This window comes from Podarcis vaucheri (genome assembly GCF_965113315.1).
Source record: "Podarcis vaucheri genome assembly, chromosome: 5".
In the NCBI taxonomy this organism is placed as follows: Eukaryota; Metazoa; Chordata; class Lepidosauria; order Squamata; family Lacertidae; genus Podarcis; species Podarcis vaucheri.
Window position 1 is genome coordinate 83,489,129 of NC_138763.1, and position 21,622 is coordinate 83,510,750.

General features: G+C 42.8%; 1 protein-coding gene across 4 annotated transcripts in view; it reads right to left on the minus strand.

Annotated features, from left to right (window-relative positions):
• The window catches only part of LOC309532253 (heparan-alpha-glucosaminide N-acetyltransferase-like), a 201,900-nt gene that overhangs the window by 29,742 nt on the left and 150,536 nt on the right, over window positions 1-21,622 (minus strand). For all 4 annotated transcript variants that reach the window (XM_082222432.1, XM_082222431.1, XM_082222433.1 and 1 more), the window contains 2 exons: window positions 21,047-21,173; window positions 16,801-16,887 (listed from right to left, as the gene is read on the minus strand). In XM_082222432.1, the coding sequence (XP_082078558.1) occupies window positions 16,801-16,887; window positions 21,047-21,173 (214 nt within the window). The remainder of the gene's footprint in view (window positions 1-16,800; window positions 16,888-21,046; window positions 21,174-21,622) is intronic.

The window sequence follows — 21,622 nt, forward strand, 5'->3', positions numbered from 1 at the left end:
GCATTGAAAAGATGTCTCATTCCATCTGTATCATTACGATGTGAAACAGGCTGCACTGCAAAATACAAAGGTATAAGGATTTTTTTCTACCAACTTTGAGAGTCTTTTTAAAGAAAAGATTTGTGCTTTGCTCTCCCCAGCTTCAGCAGCACGAGTGAACGTATCAACTCCAGGTCTTTCTAAAGGTTAGCCTTTTCTTTTAAAAACACAGTCTCGGTTGTTTGGCGAGGTTTTGTTGACTGTGAAGAAATCATCAACAGGAAACTGGAGCGGCCATGAGTCACTGTTAATCGGCTTCTTAATACAGTGGTGCTGAGAGACATATTTTAGCCACCTGCCCTTCTAAGAAATTTGAGGCAACACCTGGTAGGTGATGCTCGTACTGACACCAAAAGGACTTCGCAGCAATGTGATTACTTGTTCCCAGGGGGAGTACCATTTAGCACTTGGCTGCCATGCAAAATTGCAGGGCAGAGCAATTAAGAAAGACCCAGAAGTTTTGGGAAACAATAACAACTGAATGGCCAGTTCAAAGTCTGAGGCAGCATCCAGTTCACGCTTTCCTCCACTTCCATCCACACCCGCATACAAAGAGCAGAACATTTGACATGGAGTCCACATGCATAACTTGCCTGTTCTTAGGAACTGCCCATGCCATGCAACTTTACCCCACCTCCTTTTCCAAGTATGGACACAGGGAGGAGGAAAATTGCACAAATTTGGCTCAGTGGGTGGGGGTCAAAACCCCCAGAACTGCACAAAGGGAAAGGTGGGTTATTCTGTCTGGCAAGCTGATATGCTTGCACAGGTGGAACATTTATAATAGTGCAATGTTGAATTCTACCCATCATTTGGGCATGCACATTAATGCTGCACGTGTAAGCCTGTGCACACATAAGCACAATACTTGCTCCTACAGTAGAGTGTAAGGCATTGATGCATGGTCTGTGCATGTGCCAGCCATGATTTTTCCCATACTGTGGATTATGTTTTGTGCACGCATCCTTTGCATTTCTCTCCCCACCCCCAAGAGATCATAATGTAAGGTTGTAAAACATTGATCAATGATTCTGTGTCCTCCTCAGAATAACGTTGTTACTTTGTAACGTGTCTGATCATTTTTGAAGGAGATGCCATGCATATACTGTAGCTTTGGGGAGATGTCTAATTGGCGAATCGTTTTGTGGATCATTCCTATTCGCTTTCTTATAAATTGGGGAAATGATACTCAGTCTCTAACCAGAGGGCATTTGGCCCGTGTTGTTTATATTGTTAATGCATAAAGCTGTATTAACAGAGCTAAGGAACACCTGCAGTGACAGGAAAAAGATGGAAGCCTAAACAAGCGCGCAGCAAGAGCTCAACATCACAGAGATGCTAAGACTTAAATTACTGCTCTAGAGGTGTGCTGCTTCCAAACAAAGTACAGTGAAAGTTTGTCAGTTCTCCACAGCATCTTATTTGTCCTCAAGTTTAGAAACGAATTTAGAATCATAGAATCATAGAATCATAGAATCATAGAGTTGGAAGAGACCACAAGGGCCATCGAGTCCAACCCCCTGCCAAGCAGGAAACACCATCAGAGCACTCCTGACATATGGTTGTCAAGCCTCTGCTTAAAGACCTCCAAAGTAGGAGACTCCACCACACTCCTTGGCAGCAAATTCCACTGTCGAACAGCTCTTACTGTCAGGAAGTTCTTCCTAATGTTTAGGTGGAATCTTCTTTCTTGTAGTTTGGATCCATTGCTCCGTGTCCGCTTCTCCGGAGCAGCAGAAAACAACCTTTCTCCCTCCTCTATGTGACATCCTTTTATATATTTGAACATGGCTATCATATCACCCCTTAACCTCCTCTTCTCCAGGCTAAACATGCCCAGCTCCCTTAGCCGTTCCTCATAAGGCATCGTTTCCAGGCCTTTGACCATTTTGGTTGCCCTCCTCTGGACACGTTCCAGTTTGTCAGTGTCCTTCTTGAATTGTGGTGCCCAGAACTGGACACAGTACTCCAGGTGTGGTCTGACCAGAGCAGAATACAGTGGCACTATTACTTCCCTTGATCTAGATGCTATACTCCTATTGATGCATCCCAGAATTGCATTGGCTTTTTTAGCTGCCGCGTCACACTGTTGGCTCATGTCAAGTTTGTGGTCAACCAAGACTCCTAGATCCTTTTCACATGTACTGCTCTCAAGCCAGGTGTCCCCCATCTTGTATTTGTGCCTCTCATTTTTTTTGCCCAAGTGCAATACTTTACATTTCTCCCTGTTAAAATTCATCTTGTTTGTTTTTGCCCAGTTCTCTAATCTGTCAAGGTCGTTTTGAAGTGTGATCCTGTCCTCTGGGGTGTTAGCCACCCCTCCCAGTTTGGTGTCTTCTGCAAATTTGATCAGGATGCCCTTGAGTCCATCATCCAAGTCGTTGATAAAGATGTTGAATAAGACCGGGCCCAAGACAGAACCCTGTGGCACCCCACTAGTCACTCTTCTCCAGGATGAAGAGGAACCATTGATGAGCACCCTTTGGGTTCGGTCAGTCAGCCAGTTACAAATCCACTGAGTGGTAGCATAGTCAAGACCGCATTTTACCAGCTTCTTTACAAGAATATCATGGGGCACCTTGTCAAACGCCTTGCTGAAATCAAGGTAGGCTACATCCACTGCGTTCCCTTCATCTACCAGGCTTGTAATTCTGTCAAAAAATGCGATCAGGTTAGTCTGACATGACCTATTTTTCAGAAATCCATGCTGACTATTGGTGATCACAGCATTCCTTTCTAGGTGCTCACAGACTGTTTGCTTAATGATCTGCTCCAGAATCTTCCCTGGTATTGATGTCAGACTGACTGGGCGGTAATTATTTGGGTCCTCTCTTTTCCCCTTTTTGAAAATAGGGACAACATTTGCCCTCCTCCAGTCTGCCAGGACTTCGCCTGTTCTCCAGGAATTCTCAAAGATGACTGCCAGTGGTTCTGAGATCACATCTGCCAGTTCTTTTAATACTCTTGGATGCAGTTCATCTGGCCCTGGAGACTTGAATACATCTAAACTAGCCAAATATTCTTGTACTATCTCCTTAGTTATTCTGGGCTGTGTTTCCTTTGCTGAATCATTTGCTCCAAATTCTTCAGGTCGGGCATTGTTTTCTTTATCGGAGAAGACTGAGGCAAAGAAGGCATTGAGGAGTTCAGCCCTTTCTGTGTCCCCTGTTTGCATTTCACCATCTTCTCCTCTGAGTGACCCCACTGTTTCTTTGTTCTTCCTTTTGCTACAAACATACCCATAAAAGCCTTTTTTGTTGCTTTTAACCTCTCTAGCAAGCCTGCGTTCATTCTGTGCTTTAGCTTTTCTGACTTTGTGTCTACACGTGCTGGCTATTTGTTTGAATTCCTCTTTGGTGGTTTCCCCCCTTTTCCATTTTTTGTACACATCCTTTTTTAATATTAATTCAGTTAAAAGTTCTTTAGATAGCCACCCTGGCTTCTTTAGGCACCTTCCATGTTTCCGTCTCATTGGTATTGCCTGACGTTGTGCTTTTACTATCTCCCTCTTAACAAACTCCCAGCCATCATGAACTCCCTTTCCTTTTAGTATTGTTGTCTCTACACATTTTATCTCTATACATTTTGTTTCAGACAATCCTGACCTAATTCACAAACTAAGTGAAAGATGCACAACCCATCTACTTATCTAAACATATCCACAGGGGCCTGCAAACTACAGGAGGTCCTATTAGTTCAGTGAAAATTACATATATTACATTTGCTTGGGATTGCAGACTTGCAGTTCTAAGGTGCGGTTCTTACATATATGTTTGTCACTAGAGTTTTCATATTACTCAGAGTCAATTCAAAACACAATATTTTCCCATGGAGACATGGAGTTCGCATGTTCGACTGAAAAGTCCACTCCATGCTAAGTCACAAGTGATGAACATGCATGTGTGAACTGACCCTATAATGTCCCTTAGGCTGCCCAGAAGTGACTCAGTGGCCACAAAAGCTGGGCAGCTGAAGGTGAACCATTGCTTTGCTTTGCTTACTAAATAGTGCCTTTATGCTTGAATTAGAAAATCTAAACAACACCCTCATCAGTACTAACTAACATTCACTGGGAAGTTCTCCTGTACAAGTCAGACTGAAGTGAAGCTGTACAAGATAATAATAATAATAATAATAATAATAATAATAATAATAATTGTATTTATACCCTGCCCATCTGGTTGGCTTTCTCCAGCCACTCTGAGCGGCTCCCAACCGAATATTAAAAACACAATACAGCATAAACAGGGCTGCCTTCAAATGTCTTTTAAAAGTAAGATAGTTGCTTATTGCCTTGACATCTGATGGGAGGGCGTTCCACAGGGCAGGCGCCACTACCAATATGGTTCAAGAAATGACTAGGAACAGAGTAATGTTGCATAATTAAAATGATAGTCCTCAATCAGCTATTTTAAACCATAAGCACCTGGTGGAGAACCAAAGGAGGTTAACAATCTCTTTAAATACTTTTACTATGCATCTTAGTAAAATAGTACTATTTTATCATTTATCATTTTACTATAGGTTCATAGAATGGCAGAGGTTATTTATAAACCATTGGAACTGAAGATTTCAAGACAATGTACCGTTGTATGTTTTAATTGATTTGATTGTGGAGAGATATCAAAGGTGGTATTCAGTGAAGTCATCCTTTTTGTCAAGGGCTTCTGCTATGGAAGTTCCCCCACCTCTCCTTTCCTCTGGGCTGCCCAAGTCTGTTCTAGAGGTTCCCTGAAATCTCCAGAGCAGATGGGGGTGGGGCATGTGAAGAGATATAGGGGGAATTTCCATTCTATAACCAGGTTATTTTGTTGGGTACAACCCTAACATGATTATTGGAATTAATATTACAGTGGAATCTCAGTTGTCAAACGTAATCCGTTCTGGAAGACCGTTCAACTTCCAAAACGTTCATCAAACCAAGACGCAATGGGCGGTCAGCAATTTCAATGGAGAAAATAGAAAAACGCGCCTTGGAAGCCATTCAACTTCCGAGGCGTGTTCAAAAATGGAAGCATTCACTTCCCGGTTTTTGGCATTTGGATTCTGAATCATTCGGCTTCTGAGACACTCAAAAAACGAGGTTCCGCTATATAAACATTATTTCCAATTACATCCCACTCCAAACCAAACATGATGCAGAGAATGTACACACATACACACACACACACACACACACACACAATTTTCCCTCTCCCTCTTTTTTCCTCTTTTCTTTCTTATTATTTTGCCCCTTTCTGGCTCCTTCTCTTCTATCTTTCTAAATAAATACAATTTCCTTGTTTTCTACTTTGTATTGTAATTGATTGTCTGTCATGGCTACACTTGTTTAGCATTGTAAACATATGACACATTTTTCTAAATAAATGATGTTTCCAATGCATACTAACATATTCTTAAAACTAAAGTGGCATCTGCAAATATGGGTGAAAATGAGAACATCGATGCATTCTTGCCTGAACGAAAGAAAAGTAACTAAAGCCATGTGGGAATGTATCATAAAATGTGTCTGACTCCTGAATTAAGTTTGCTAAGTCCTAAGCATATTCACTTCTTGTCACTCTTTACCACTAAAAACTTCAGCAAGAGAGCACAGATTTATGGGAAAGTAACCCTTTGAGATTCAGTATCTAACTTCCATTTCTAAGTAATCATTCCCATTTGTGGCTTTGTCAGAATTCATCTCTCTGTCAAATCTGAAATCAAACTCATGAGAACAGATGCCTTTGTAAGAGTTCCAATATTTCTTTCTTCTGCTTGAGTCACCCTAGTGACATGTCATCACTTCTGCTTCTCAGTCTAATAAATGGATGGCTGCTACAGAAGAAATCCTACAGGACAATAAGTACTGGCAAGGATGGCTTCCAACTTTGTCGTGCCCTGGTTTGGAGGATGCTGCCCAATTCTTGCCCATAATTTTGTTGACCGGGAGAAAGGAGAATAATAATATGGCAGTTTTTCTAACTGGGCTGCTAGGTACGCACCGCAAAACTACAAAGGTAGGGTAAGGCTATACAAGAAATTCAATATCCATTTAAAGTCAAATCTATCAAATTTGAACTTTCTGCAACAATATGCAAACCAAAACATAACCTTTATTAAAAATCCACATCCGAATTCTGTGATACAGTTCTCCACCCAACCAATACGTACAAAAATGCATATATTAGTGGAAAGTGTGCATTGAAAAGGAAGATAGTAGTGAAAACAACATTAAAATGTATTTATATTTGGAAAACTGCTTGCAGAAATATGTACTTTGGTCAAAAGTGCACATAAAAATTCATTAGGAGAAATCCAGACAAAATTTCACGAGTTGCTTTTTTTAAAAGTGAATTGCTGCAAATTGGGAGAGCTGAATTAAAGATTGGGAAAATAAGAAACTGAAAGAACCGAAATTGACAAACCTGTGTCTGAGTGGCACCACTGCAGACTGCAGGTGATTGGGCTCACTTGATTTTGTGATCCTTCATACAAAAAAAATCCTGTACATAGAAAATAAGCACACCGTGGTGAAAGGCTAGCTTCTCCATTACATGCATTCAGTCACATAAGTCCTCCTCTGCAGTCTAAAGTTATTCAGAACTCAATATGCTGGAATTCAACAATTCTGATTCTAGCTCTTCTGAGTATCATTACACAATTGTTATGTATCAGGCACGTCCAACTCCCAAGAGGCTGCGATCTACTCACAGTATAAAAAGACCAGCTGTGATCTATGGGGGGGGATTGCCCAAAGTTGGAACACAAAGCTAATCGACCTAAGACACCACCCCAATCGACCGGTGGATCATGATGACCTGTTGGACATGCCTGTTATATATAAATTGTTGTCCAAACTCATAAAATGCCTTAATTATTTTTTTTAAAGACCAACACAATAATCTCCTAGGGCGCCTTAAAATACAAGTGGAGAACCTCAAGAAATCCCAATTGAATTTGCATGGTTTGTTATTATTAAGTAAATAGCTTATACTGCATCGTGGATTTTTATACCTGTCATTGTTAGGATAAATCCAGATGGAGGAAAATTAGAAACAAATGTAAAATATGGGTCATAAGTATTCAACTGAGACATAACTCAGTGTAAACATCCGAGAGGTTAAAAACGGGGGAGCAGAAAACACAATTTCTGATGGAAAAAGCAGAATGCTTTGAACACATAAATGCAGAATTAATATTTCATGTCATTTATACAATTAAATACATAAATAAGCCCAACCAACATGGAATGGGAAATAATTCCTTCCAACCAAGCTCTACATCATGTTCCTCATATTTTTTCAAACATTAATTTTTAAAATTAGTATTCTCATGGTGGAAGTAAAGTGGTCCAAGCAATCTGGTAGGCAGAGGAAGAATATCTTCACTGTCCAAGTACTGCTCCCAAATATTCTATCTTGGGACAACACATTCCTCTTTCTGCATTTTTTAAATCCTCAATTGCAGTCTGACACTATCCATATTTGCGGGACCGTCAGACACCCCTCCCTTGGCATATAAACCTAATTTGGAAATGACTTTCCTTAATTGCCCCTGAAGCAGAAATTGATCCTTGGGAGCCATACAGAAAATGGCTTAGTTCTCACTGTGCGGGGAGACCCGTGCCTGCTTCAAACAGCCACTGGGGGCTCTCTCTCTCTCTCTCTCTCTCTCACAAGGCTAAGCACACACACAATTTCCTGTAGACAGAAAACTAGGATGTCAGGGTATAGAACTGAAGCCTAGCCTTCTTGCTGGCATGCTAATTTTCTGTCTACATGAAAATTGTTTGTGGAGGAGCATTCTGTCATGTGAATCCCCAGGAAGGGGAAGACTCAGGTAGGAAACACTGCTTTCTGATTCAGAACTCCTTGAGATCCCTGTAAACAACCACCTGAACTGCCAAGAGATGCATCTGAAGTTTCCCAAGGGGCCAAAAGTGCAACTGATGAATGCTGTACTTAAATACCATAAACGTTATGAAGAATGTGCACAATGTTAACTTTTGCTTTGCTCTACATGTGCAAGTGTGCCGAGTTAGAAGAAAATAAAAACAAATAAATACATGTAATGCTCTTTGCCAGAGCATAAGCTCTATGAGTTCCTTTCCATTCCCAGCAAGGCCTGGGCCGTCATGAAGCCTGTGCCAGGATATAACAGCTCAGGTGAACTTAGCCCCTTATAGGAGCAATATCGCCACTATCTTGGCTCTGTCCCAGGTGCTGTTAATCCTGACCACTGTGATCACTTACTTCTTTGCAACCTGCTACCTTGTTTACGAATGCCAGCTATTCATTGCTACCATGTGCTACTACTGGGCACCTTTTCATTCCAGGTTGGTCCCCTTGCCTAGCTTGCCTCATGGGCTGCACCCCATTGGAACAAGTCAGGTCACTCAATAACTTGCCTATCAGAAATTTGAGTAAGAACAAGAACACGTGGTAATTATGTTTATAAAGGCAATGAATTCTAAAGCAATTTCCAAGGAAAGCTATTGGCTTTGCCAATATTCCTTCCTCATTGCAAAGAATATTCTTAGGACATGACCATGTCCTCTGATTTTCTGAGGACAAGCACGTGAGCATTCAGGCTCACAGCTGTCTGAATGTTCTTTCATAAAATTACATGCCTATCTTTCCGTCAGAGTGCATTTGAAAGGCATTTGAAAGAGGAGTAAAGTTACTTTCAAAGATGCCTGCCAGATTTTTTTTTCCCCTTCCTCCTGTTTTATCAGATATAGTCCTTCTGTAAAAGGAGTTAGTGGTTGATGTAATTTCCTGCCAATGAGAACTTCGAATGAATACAATTAAAGAGACCACAAGAAGCATAGCTTATCATCTTCACTTCCCAATTCATCAAGGCTTTATCTCAATTTAGGAAATGTATTTGTTTTATTGTTCTGCAAAAGAAAAGAAAAAAGGACTGATGTTGTCAGCCACTGCCTTTCAATAAACATATTTTTTTAAAAAAATCAAACCAATAATAATAATAATAATCTTTGTTTACTATGCATGTGTTTTAAAGATTATAACACATGAAATAAACACAAATACTGTTTTTTAAAGAAACAAACCTGAAAACCTATTGCCTCACAGTCGTTTCAGTCCACTCACATGAAAATTCTCCCTTATGCTTTAAGGGTGGGTCCTGTAGTTATTACATTTCCGATTTCCAGTTATAACAAAATGTCACCACTATGTGGAGGATCCTGCCACCACAAGCGGAGGATCCCGCTGCTGATGCAGCCATGAGCGGAGGATCCCACTGCAAGTGGAGGATCACACAAAGACTGCTGCAGCGGAAGGTTGCCCCGCCCCCTGTGTGGCGGATCGGCTCACCCTTGGGTGCACTTCATGGCCACAGCTCCAAGCGCCCATGCAGCTTACTCCGCCACTGTCCAGCCCAGTATGTTTCTCACTAGTAGAAACCTTTCCCCACAATTTATGACTTGCGGTAGTATTTGTAGAACTGAAAATCATCATTCAACTAGTTTAGGTATCAGAGGCAAAACTGATTAGATTGAGTATTTTGCCCTGAGTGAATGATGTGACCCAGGACTGGATTTGGACGGCCTTGCTGTTTTTATGAAGGCGGATTTCTGCTTACTGAAGAGCACAGCATATGGGACCAAACATTGCCCTGGCTGTAGCTGATGGGAATTTTATTTTACTGTTGGTGGGAAGACAATATTACAGTCATGGCAATTGGCAAAGCTGAAGTGGCAATGAGGCTGTGTTCTGTTAATCAGCAGTTTTCACTCAACAGCTATTCAGAAGTGTGGGAAAATTCTCCTTTCCAAAACTAATTTTCCATATGCATTGATAACAACCCCAATTTTTATGCTTGGGGAGTGTGAGTGAAAGTTTCTGCCTGCTTAGTTGTCGAAAAATTATACCACCATCTAAATAATATTGGCAGAACAAATGCCACTTGACTGCAGCTGATGGGGGTATACATTTTTTAAAATAATATTTCCTAGAGGAACAAATTCATCCAACTTCAATTCATTGTTCCAGAATTCATTATTTCCTAGTGACATCAGGACAGCTTCTCTGGAAAACAAATGGATTTGAAGGCTGCAGAATTACCGTATTTTTCGCCCTATAGGACGCACTTTCCCCCTTCAAAAATGAAGGGGAAATGTGTGTGTGTCCTATGGGGCGAATACAGGCTTTCGCTGAAGCCTGGAAAGCGAGAGGGGTCGGTGCGCACCGACCCCTCTTGCTCTTCAGGTTTCACGAAGCCCTGCGCAACCCTCGGGAGCCCGGCGCGAAGCAGCGCCGGGCTCCAGAGGGTTGCGCAGAGCTGCCTGCACTCCGAAGCCTGGGACGCGCTAAAGAGCGCTCCTGGGGTTCGCACCGCTCTCCGCAAGCCTGGGGAGACCAGCACGGTTCCCTAGGCTTGCGGATAGCAGGCTGTTCTGGGGGCTGGGGTCGGGGGAAGCTCGGGCTTCCCCCGCGCCAGCCCCATGCCTGGGGGGGAATATTTTTTTTTCTTTATTCCCCCCCCCAAAAAAAACTAGCTGTGTCCTATGGGGCGGTGCGTCCTATGGGGCGAAAAATATGGCAGCTAAAAAATGAGATGTCATCTCTCTAGAAACAACAAGGTATCAAATTAATACTAGCATGCTGTAGTGAACAGAAAGTTGCCTTGCATGATCACAATGCTGCTGAAGCCATAAGTACTTCCCTATCTGCCAGTGAGGTTTTTAAAGAAGGTGCACATGGGTGGCGCTGTGGCATAAACCACAGAGCCTAGGGCTTGCCGATTGAAAGGTCAGCAATTCGAATCCCCGTGATGGGGTGAGCTCCCATTGTTTGGTCTCAGCTCCTGCCCACCTAGCAGTTCGAAAGCTCATCAAAGTGCAAATAGATAAATAGGTACCGCTCTGGCAGGAAGGTAAATGGCATTTCTGTGCACTGCTCTGGTTCACCAGAAGTGGCTTTGTCATGCTGGCCACATGACCCAGAAGCTGTCTGTGGACAAACGCTGGCTCCCTCGGCCTATAGAGCTAGATGAGCGTGCAACCCCAGAGTCATCCGCGACTGCACCTAATGGTCAAGGGTACCTTTACCTTTCTGCTATTCATAGAGGTTGCTTGGGCCCCTGGTTGTCAAAGATGTATCAGGGAGCATCCCCAAGCAACAGACCTGCTCCTTCAGAGGGAGTGCAATTGGCTTATTTCCCAGACATAGGAACCACCACCACAGGGCCTCCATCTTTCCAGGATTCAAGCTCAATTTACTCACCCTCATCCAGCCCACCATGGCACCCAGATTCCAGCCCAGGGCTTGCACAGCCTCACCTGCCTCAAATGTAATGGAGATGGTAAAGGGTAAAGGGACCCCTGACCATTAGGTCCAGTCGTGACCGACTCTGGGGTTGCGGTGCTCATCTCGCTTTATTGGCCGAGGGAGATGGTATACAGCTTTCGGGTCATGTGGCCAGCATGAAGAAGAAGAAGAAGAAGAGTTTGGATTTGATATCCCGCCTTTCACTCCCTTTAAGGAGTCTCAAAGCGGCTAACATTCTCCTTTCCCTTCCTCCCCCACAACAAACACTCTGTGAGGTGAGTGGGGCTGAGAGACTTCAAAGAAGTGTGACTGGCCCAAGGTCACCCAGCAGCTGCATGTGGAGGAGCGGAGACACGAACCCGGTTCCCCAGATTACGTGACTACCGCTCTTAACCACTACACCACACTGGCTCACTAAGCCGCTTCTGGCGAACCAGAGCAGCACACAGATACGCTGTTTACCTTCCCACTGGAGTGGTACCTATTTATCTACTTGCACTTTGACATGCTTTCGAACTGCTGGGTGGGCAGGAGCAGGGACCGAGCAATGGGAGCTCATCCCATCGCGGGTATTCGAACTGCCGACCTTCTGATTGGCAAGTCCTAGGCTCTGTAGTTTAACCCACAGCGCCACCCGCGTCCCGTAATGGACATGGTACCCAGCTCTATATCTCCATTACATCTGAGGCAGGTGAGACTGAGGCAAGTGCCCCTGCAAGTGGCAATGGATATACCATAGAACAGCATCGCCAATACATGAATACTGTTGGGGTGGGGGCTAGTGGAACAGAATACTAACACCAACATACAAAGCACACATCTTGCCCCTCTAATGCAGAAGGGAAGCTGTTAAGAGAACCTTAACGTTACATCTGTGCCTGCCCACAGTCTTCTGCTGGAATAGAGAGCAAATAACTGTGCTGCACTAGTAATGATTATCACCAGGAGGTGGTCTCTGTCATTAACAGTGAGGTTTGCTGCCACAGTAGGTCAGGACAGGATCACCAACTGTGCAGCTGTTTCTTTAGGAATAAGAGGATTTAAGCAGTCAAAGTGAAGCTTATTTTACCTTACTGATTCCAGCAGGAGCTAAAACATTGGAAAGAAGGCATGACGTGTAGGAGAACAAAAATAAAACACCTAAACTGGGATGTTTAATGCACATGTTTTCACCATTAACACTTTACAATGCTTTATAGAAGCCCAGCCAAAGCACGAAAAATATAAGCGTTACTATGGAATACTGCCCAGATAACTTAAATGGCTAAATAAGGGAAATGTCCCACAGAGCCATCCCACAAGCATTGGCTGAGTGAGTGCTATCCATTAGAGAGTTTTCAACACATCTCACCATCTTTATCACTGAATAGGGATTGCAGAAATTTGCTGCACTACAAGATTTGCAAATATCAAGAGCACATTCTTAACAGTTCAGCCATAACAGTCGGAGAACTGAGTGCAGGCAGAATAAAAAGGGCCTAATTACCTTCAGAAAGAAGGAGAAATCAGTACAACCACCAAATGGAAAAAGTCTCACCATTATTAGATAAAAAATATTCCTCAGGAGCACTAAATAAGCATTTGCACTGTATCAGTCATGCAGGCCTAGAGACATCTATAGGGCGTGTGTTGTACAGAAGTAGGCAGATAAGGAGAAGCACGCAACCAGTTACATGTAAGGTTTCTTTCCTGAACCAGCTCTAATCAGAAAATTGGGGAGAGATCCAATTAGCTGTTTGGAAGTGGAGGCTTGGTTACTATCACTCTGCCCACTCCTTTCCTGAATTATTATTTTATTATTATTTATTCAATTTGTTAGTCATTTTATCTTGCCCTGGTCAAGCCACAGTGACTTACAACCCTGAATAGCTGATCAGCACCATAACAATGATCTGTGAGCTACAGGCACACAACCTATTGTACACAAGCATAGCAGGATCAGGGCAAAAGCTTGGCAGGCTCGGAATGACTCCACAGAATGATCTGCTTCAAACTCTGAAGAGGCACTACCAGTCAGAGTAGAAATTATGAAGAGCCAAAAACAGACAAATGGTCCCACATTGTGTATGCCACTATTTGTCATTCCTGCAGATCTCATATGTACCTTTCCCTCACTTGACTCATGGAAGCTGATCAGCTTTGAAAAGCTCTTCCTTTAACAGCAATAATTGGTTAAGACCGAAGTCTCAATACCCGGCTGGTTTCAAAAACCACTCTCAGCAAATTACACAGCAAACATCTGCAGGGAATTCTAGCCTGCACCATGATGTCAGGCAGCAGCTGTCCTGAAGGAGGACTCCGCTGAAAGGGTCCTGAGAGCCAGTGAGGAACATTGTGGGGGAGCGAACCTCTCAGATTTGTTTGGTAATCCTCCCTCTGCCTCTCCCAGCTGACAGACCTGACACCTCATACAAGCCTGAGAATTAACTGTGCTCATAAAATTAGGAAACAAGAGTCCCATAAAGTTGTAATGAGCTTTGGGTTTCAAAATTCTACGGGTAACTATCCTCTGACCAAGGGAGCCATAAAAGACGCCTTTAAAAAGCAGCTTTTCCATGTATTTACGAAACACCCAATTTTCTTAAACATCTCATACAAAAGAGGCCGTGCTTTTTACCCGGTTTACTTCATGTTCTCATGATGTGCAGCATCTGTTAAACAAATTAATATCTTTTTTAAAAATGCTAAAAAGGAAACAAGATTTCTTGCTCTCCTTTTTAAAAAAACAAAACAAAACAAAAGAACACCTCTCTGTTATTGATCCATTGTGGGCTTATACACAAAATGGCTGGGCCTCTTTTTTCTCATAAAGTCACTTCACAGGCAATATTAAGGGACAGGAGGGTCACAAAGTGAAAAGGTCCACACAAGCTGTTTCTGATGCAACTTGGTTTCTTACACAGAGAACTCTACATATAAAATATTTCTAGAGGGACTAGTTGTGTTAGCCCATCACAACAAAAGCAATCAAGAGTCTTGCAGCACCTTAGAGATGAACAAAGTGATTGTGGCATCTGATGAAATGGACTCTGGTCCAGGAAAGCTTATGCCACCATCAATTTGTCGGTCTTTACAGTTGCTTGGTTGCTTTTGCCATATGGAAAATGTTGCCCTGCAGTGAAAAAATCCACAAGGATTACACAGGAAAGACTCAAAAGCAGGATACTAAATAATTGCAGATTCCTGCCTACAGATCTTTCTTTCAACATCAACATTTCTGGACCCAAAGAATACCATGCGGTATTCCATTGTTGAAGTTCAACACCGCAAGTCTGAATCTGGCTACTAGTATACAGATGGGGGTCTACTAAGAAATTCCATGGGAGCTGCTCTCTCTTTGTTTGAGGAAAGATGGGACAGAAAAACAAAGAAACATATTTAGGGTACATTAAAAAACACCATTCCTATAGAGGAAAAGTGTTGCCATCCTATCAGAAGTCAAGGAGATAAAGAACTACAAGATTTACCCACCAGGGAAGAATGGCAGATGAAGTTGATGGACTACATGGAACTGGCGGAAATGACTGGCAGAATCCGAGACCAGGGAGAAGAGTTGGTGGAAGAAGACTGGAAAAAGTTTAAAGACTATTTACAGAAATATTGTAAAATTAAGGCATGCTAGAAGAATGTTGGAATGAAGTGATATGGCTTTAGTAGAAAGGTTATAAGGAATTAAGTACAAATAGATTAATAGAGTATTAAAAGAAAAATAAGGTTGAAATGTGTTAAGATAATTATAGGATAGTGTAATAGTTCTAGGGGTTGCTTGTGTGTAAATCAACGCCACTCTTGGCTGGTTGCCTGTATGAACCCTTTCTGTCTGGACAGCCATGCCCCCGTGACTGTCTCAATCGCTGGCAGAATCCGTTAGTGGGCGTTTCTTGAACTTCTTCCAGCAAAGAAGCTCTTTGACGCTTAGTCTCCTCCTAGTCTCCCTGTGCGGAAGCCTTCTGCGCAGGGAGGGTGTAAGCATCAGAGGACCCGGGCTCTCCCCACTGGTTCCCGGTGAAGAGTCTCGGAGCCACCTCGCCAATTCCCCCATCTGCCCCCCTTCTCCTCTGGTGTTACGCTGATTTCCTTCCCCAGAAGATGTGCTGCTTCTCTCCCTCCTGGCACGCTCTCCGGAATCCCTCTAGAGCCCTCCCTCTCCCTCTGGCTCCGATGGCAGTTCCCTGACAGATAGGAAACAGGGGAAGATGGAAAGGAATTGCTGAAATAATTAATAGAAGTGGAATACGAAAAGGGAGGTGTGAGGAGGTTGTGGAAATATGTGAAAGAAATATAAGACATTGAAATTTACTTATTTTTTTCTTTGTTGATGTGTTTTTAAATTGTTTTTGTTTTGTTTTGTTAGTTTAATGTTTTAGTGTAAGGCAGTGTCTTTGTATTGTAATGTATTGTTTTTTCTTTGTTTTGTTTTTTGTAGTGTTTAAATTGTTGTAAAAACAATAAATATTATTTTAAAAAAAAGAACTACAAAACTTTCAGAACACATCTGAAGGTATCTGTATCAGAAGGTTTTTAATGTTTGCTGTTTTTATATGCGTTGGAAGCCACCAAGAGCAACCCAGCTAGATGGATAGGGTATTACTATTATTACTACTACTACTACTACTACTACTACTACTACTATTTCATAACTGTCCCCCACATAAAGTTCTACTGATGTGCCTGAGGATGACAATTCATGGTTCCCCTTTCAGAACCATTTTCCTACATCAGACTAATAGATAAATCCCTTTGGCCTCTGTGGTCTGGTTCTGACACAACATTGAGACAGATTTCATTCCCAGGGAATGCAATAGCGAGTGTACCATCATCGCTTCACTGGGGGATATGCTTTTCAAGCGTCAAGCTACACATGATGCTCAGCCAAGTAAATGTTTTTTCCCAAAGGTTTTTTTTTTAAAATACCCGAAGCAGCTGTGGGAAGTACATGAGTGTGGAGGGCTAGCAGGATGGTGGCACTTGTTACTTTTCCCCATCTGAATTTCCTTTTGCTCCATGCGGGGAAGAGATGAGTATCCATCCAATGAGGGGGACAGACAGTTCAAGACAGGATAATTTTAATGAGATCAAACACCCACAGGTAACAGGTTAGCAGCCCCTTCCTCTCAGCATGAACATCTGGAACAGACTGCTGCTTTTTACTGTACCTAGGGGTCACATCCACCTGACTGCATATCCACCATGTGCCATTTGTCTCTGATGAACAATGTTGTTCCATGTACCTGCCCTTCCTCCATTGTTCCATAACCAGCTGTTGGCTTCAGATAGCTCAGCAAACTGGTCCTATTACTGTCCCTTGCCCATCACACACACCAACAAAGCCAAGGGAGGGATCAATTCTACAGTGTGCACCTTCTGATAACCCAGCTATCCATGGATGCTACTGTGTGAGATGAGGAAAATCTGGTCATGTGAATCCAAAAGAACCTCGTGTGTACAGTGCATTGACCACAGCACTTTTAACACATCAAATTACCTGAAGTCCAAAGAAAGCCATCAGAATGGAGTTGATTGTACCCAAAATGCCTTCGGGATCAAAAGGTTGAGTGGTTTTGTACAGCTCCTAACAGGAAAGAAAACATTGCTTTGGTTACTCAAAACTCCGAATATCTAAAACAGCAGGCAGCCTCTCAATTTACAATATTACAGGTCACAAAATAAATGTCGGCCACATAAGACAATGTGGCATACATCCAAATTGTCTCACTTCCTTAAATATGCATATCTATTCATTGCATCAAACACAGTCATTAATGCAAGAAGTTCAGAGGCAGCCGGCTCATTTGTTCATTTATCCTGTGCCAGAAAAATGTAACTCCCTTTTTAAAATAAATTACCATTTCTATACCAAAGACATCCAAACAGAGGCAGATTTAGGGAAGCGCAACCAGTTTGGTTGCACTGGGCCTGGACCCATGGGGGGCTGCAAGGGACACCACAACTATGATTTAAAATGGGGTATGAGATTTGGGGAGGGTGGATTTTGGTGTGGCACAGCGCACCCCTGAAATTTGAGACCCCAATGTTCGCTTCTGATCCAAATCTTTTCTCTGAAGCGATTATACAAATACAAATGTTATATAATTTTTTGCTTCATTTCATCCCCCCTCCCCCAGTTTATTTTGAAGCCATAACAAAAACAATAACATTAGGAATAGGCAGGCATCATATAAATCTGTAACACTGATAGCAGCTAATATAGCATTCTTATTAAGAACATAAAATATGAAACAGTATAGAAAATATGTGAGTAGTAGTAGTAATAATAATAATAATAATAAGAAGAAGAAGAAGAAGAAGAAGAAGAAGAATCACAGAAGCCTCAACAAGTTGCCCATTGAAATGGCAGTCTAGTTACAGTTTTGAGACATGAGGTGGTTACCAGTCAGCTTCTTTCACAAGGTGTTTTTAAACTCTTGGGAGGTTTACAGCAGCTATATGGGAAGCTGACAATCTGCAGCATCCATCCATCCATAATGAGGGAACACTCTACTATGCCAACTTCATTATAAATTTATTGGACACAGCAAAATTTGCCTTATGCCACTGCTGAACACTACAGATCACCAGCTTGTAGAGATGCCATGAATATTCAGAATTCAGTAAGATTTCAAACTAAGATCGCGTATCTAGTTTTGCAGAAGTTTTGACAATACCAGTTATGGGGGGGGTTTGGCGGGGAGAAGTGTCAACTAAAAGCAGGGAATGGGGAAAAAAGAGGCCCTCCTCAAGTCTTTCCAGCTTTACTGATCTCAAATCATTGCACACATGCAAGTAACATGTATAAAAACACATGTACGCCAGAAAAGTGTGCATAAGATACATGTATTAGTGAAAATAACGGGGGGGAGCACTATATTAGGGGAAATTGCTTTGCAAAAATCTGCATATTGGGCAAAATTGCAAAGAGAGAGAGAAAATTTCACTAAAATACTGTTTGATTCTCAAGAGCACATCCTTGCCTCATATAAGGTCCTTGGCCAATTCTGTGGCACTGGCAGTTAAAGGATATCAGACAGGGGGGGGATTTGGGGACCCATTGCTAGCCAGGATTAATAAATATTCGGAGCTAGATGGGCCACAGTTCTGATACAGGGTTGTGAAAAGTCAGCCCGCTCAGAGATTCAAGACCAACACACTTCCCAGAGCTTCCTATTGCTCCCTGATCCTTATACAGTGGTACCTCGGGTTAAGTACTTAATTCATTCCGGAGGTCCATACTTAACCTGAAACTGTTCTTAACCTGAAGCACCACTTTAGCTAATGGGGCCTCCTGCTGCTGCTGCGCCGCCGGAGCACGATTTCTGTACTCATCCTGAAGCAAAGTTCTTAACCTGAAGCACTATTTCTGGGTTAGCGGAGTCCGTAACCTGAAGCGTATGTAACCTGAGGCACCACTGTATACCTAGAATTTTACTGTACTTCACTGCCTTCTAGCACTGCCTTTTTGTGCATAGCCATCTAAATCATTCCACAGAGAAATTGAGCAAAAATGTATACAGAACTAATAATCTACAATTTCCTGACAGTAAGAACTGTTGCTGTCCGTGAGGCGAACCTAGCCTCTCTGACTTGTCAATCCAGAGGTTAAAAAGGAACATGGAGAGAGCAGCCAATGTAGTTTGTGAGACTTGCCAGCATAGCATTGCCACCGGGTTAGGCTCTTAGTCCCACGCTGCCACTCAGCCTCCTTTCACTGCCTGCTTTCTTCCCACAACTGTCGTTACTTCTGTTGGTCTGCCGCTCCTGTTCCTAGCATCACCACAGCAACAGTGTTCCTTCAGCAGTCCAGAAGCCAACTGCCTCATCAGGGCGGCAGATGAAGGGATGGGCTTATTGCAGCCACTTTATGGGAAAACTGGTAACTCATTATCCTGCGCCCTGACCCTCTTAAGAAAACTAACTGCTGTCTAGAGCCTCCAAAGTATCAGATAGAAAGCATTTTCTTGCCAGTGCCAGTAGTTCTGTTTGTAGACAAGGCACCCAATGACAGAAGATCTAAACACCACTGTGTTTGACAAGCTACTTTGCTTTCTTCTTCTTCTGTCTATTCAAAAATGGCCAGCTGGTAGCCTGCTAAGCCACATAAGCCACCAAGAGGATTTTAACAGGCCTCTAACAGTCCTCCTGGGGATGTGGGTGGCGCTGTGGGTTAAACCACAGAGCCTAGGACTTGCCGATCAGAAGGGCGGCAGTTCGAATCCCTGCAACGGAGTGAGCTCCCGTTGCTCAGTCCCTGCTCCTGCCAACCTAGCAGTTCAAAAGCACATCAAAGTGCAAGTAGATAAATAGGTACCGCTCTGGCAGGTAGGTAAACGGTGTTTCTGTGCGCTGCTCTGGTTCACCAGAAGCAGCTTAGTCATGCTGGCCACAGGACCCGGAAGCTGTATGCCGGCTCCCTCGGCCAATAAAGCCAGATGAGCGCCGCAACCCCAGAGTCGGCCACAACTGGACCTAATGGTCAGGGGTCCCTTTACCTTTACCTTTTAACAGTCCTTCTAAATTCTAAACAAGACATAGGAAACTGTCTTATACTGAGTTAGGCTATGGGTCCATCTAGCACACCATTACTTAAATTGAATGGCAGCAGCAATCCAGGGTTCAGACAGAGGGCATTCTCACCACCACCTGGAGATGCCGCGGATTCAATCGAGTACCTTCTGCATCCAAAGCAGATGTTCTATCACTGAAGGGGGGGAGCCAAAAGCTCACCCACAACTTCACTCTTCAGATAAAGATAAATATTTGCAAGGCAGGTGCTCCACTTTTCAATGTCCCAGCTCCCTTTTGGATTTTGTACGTCACGTGCAAATGTATATAAAATGCTGAACACTGGAAGGTGCTAGATGATGCCTGCTTCTTACTACGGAGCACAGAACTGCTGTTAAGTATGGTAAGTTGTTTCATGCAACAAAATACACTTTTAGGCACTGGGTGACTCTCTGAAGATCACAGTGGCCCTTCAAGGATACAGAAATTAGAAACGCCTGATCTATATACCCAGCAACTTGAAAATTATACAGTGGTACCTCGGGTTACAGACACTTCAGGTTACAGATGCTTAAGGTTACAGACTCCGCTAACCCAGAAATAGTACCTTGGGTTAAGAACTTTGCTTCAGGATGAGAACAGAAATCGCGAGGTGGTGGTGCGGCGGCAGCGGGAGGCCCCATTAGCTAAAGTGGTACCTCAGGTTAAGAACAGTTTCAGGTTAAGAACAGACCTCCAGAACGAATTAAGTTCTTAACGCGAGGTACCACTGTATTTAAAAGGAGATCAGTTTCTAGAGACCAGGAATTAATGCTCTGTCAAATGTTCTTAATACACAGAGGTATTAACACTTCCTGAAACATCTGGATTAGAGACAGGACAGACAGAGAGCATTTGTCCAGCTAAATTGTGGTGTTTCTTATACTATTATATGCAAAGGTAAATCCCAAAGAGCTGAGATTGCTTGTGAACTTGACTCTGAAACTCCTGGCTGTCAAACCTTAACACTGCTTTCTCACTAGATTTCTTCCATCCTCTGGGGGTGAGGGGAAAAAAATCAGTATGATAACGGTGCCACGATAAGTGTTCTTTTTGTTTGGCTGCACCTGGCTAATGTCTGACAGGAGAAGGAAGGGAATGGCTAAGCGATGTTATCATATAAAAGCCAAAGGCCAGATAAGCCCAGCACTTACAAACACTTCACCAAGCCAGCCCTGCAGATAATCAATTACCTTACATGTAGGGTAGCGATATATGTGGTCCTCTCCAAGCACCAACTTATCAATGTACCCCGCTGCACCGCCAGTACAGTTGGGGTATTTTCCATCATCTCCTATCCCCCCAGGGCCCAGGTAACCTCTGCAGAAAGAACACACAATATTAATTGCGGCTGTCAGTTTTCCAAGCACCGGAACTGATTTTATTTTTCGTCACAAGGCCAGTCTGATATGACAAGAATTTGAAAACGAATTAGTGAGCTTATTTTCAACTCCTGGATAGCATTTACTACACATGCACCATTAAGTGTAATGATCCTTTTGATCTCTGAAAGCCAAAAAGCTCTGTTAATTCTGGCAATCACGGTTTTTGTTGCCTCTCTGATCTTCCCCCAGAATGAGATATAATTTTTAAAATGCATTAGAATACGGCAATCTGAAAACATGCTTCCCTAATTGAGATGTACCATCTGCCGCAAAATATCTACAAAACACATCTCTACTAATTCAAATGTTTGATGTGCCTTTGCTTTTTCCGTCTCTGAAAACAGTGGAGGATGGTATCATGATTAGAATATAAAACCGGTTCTA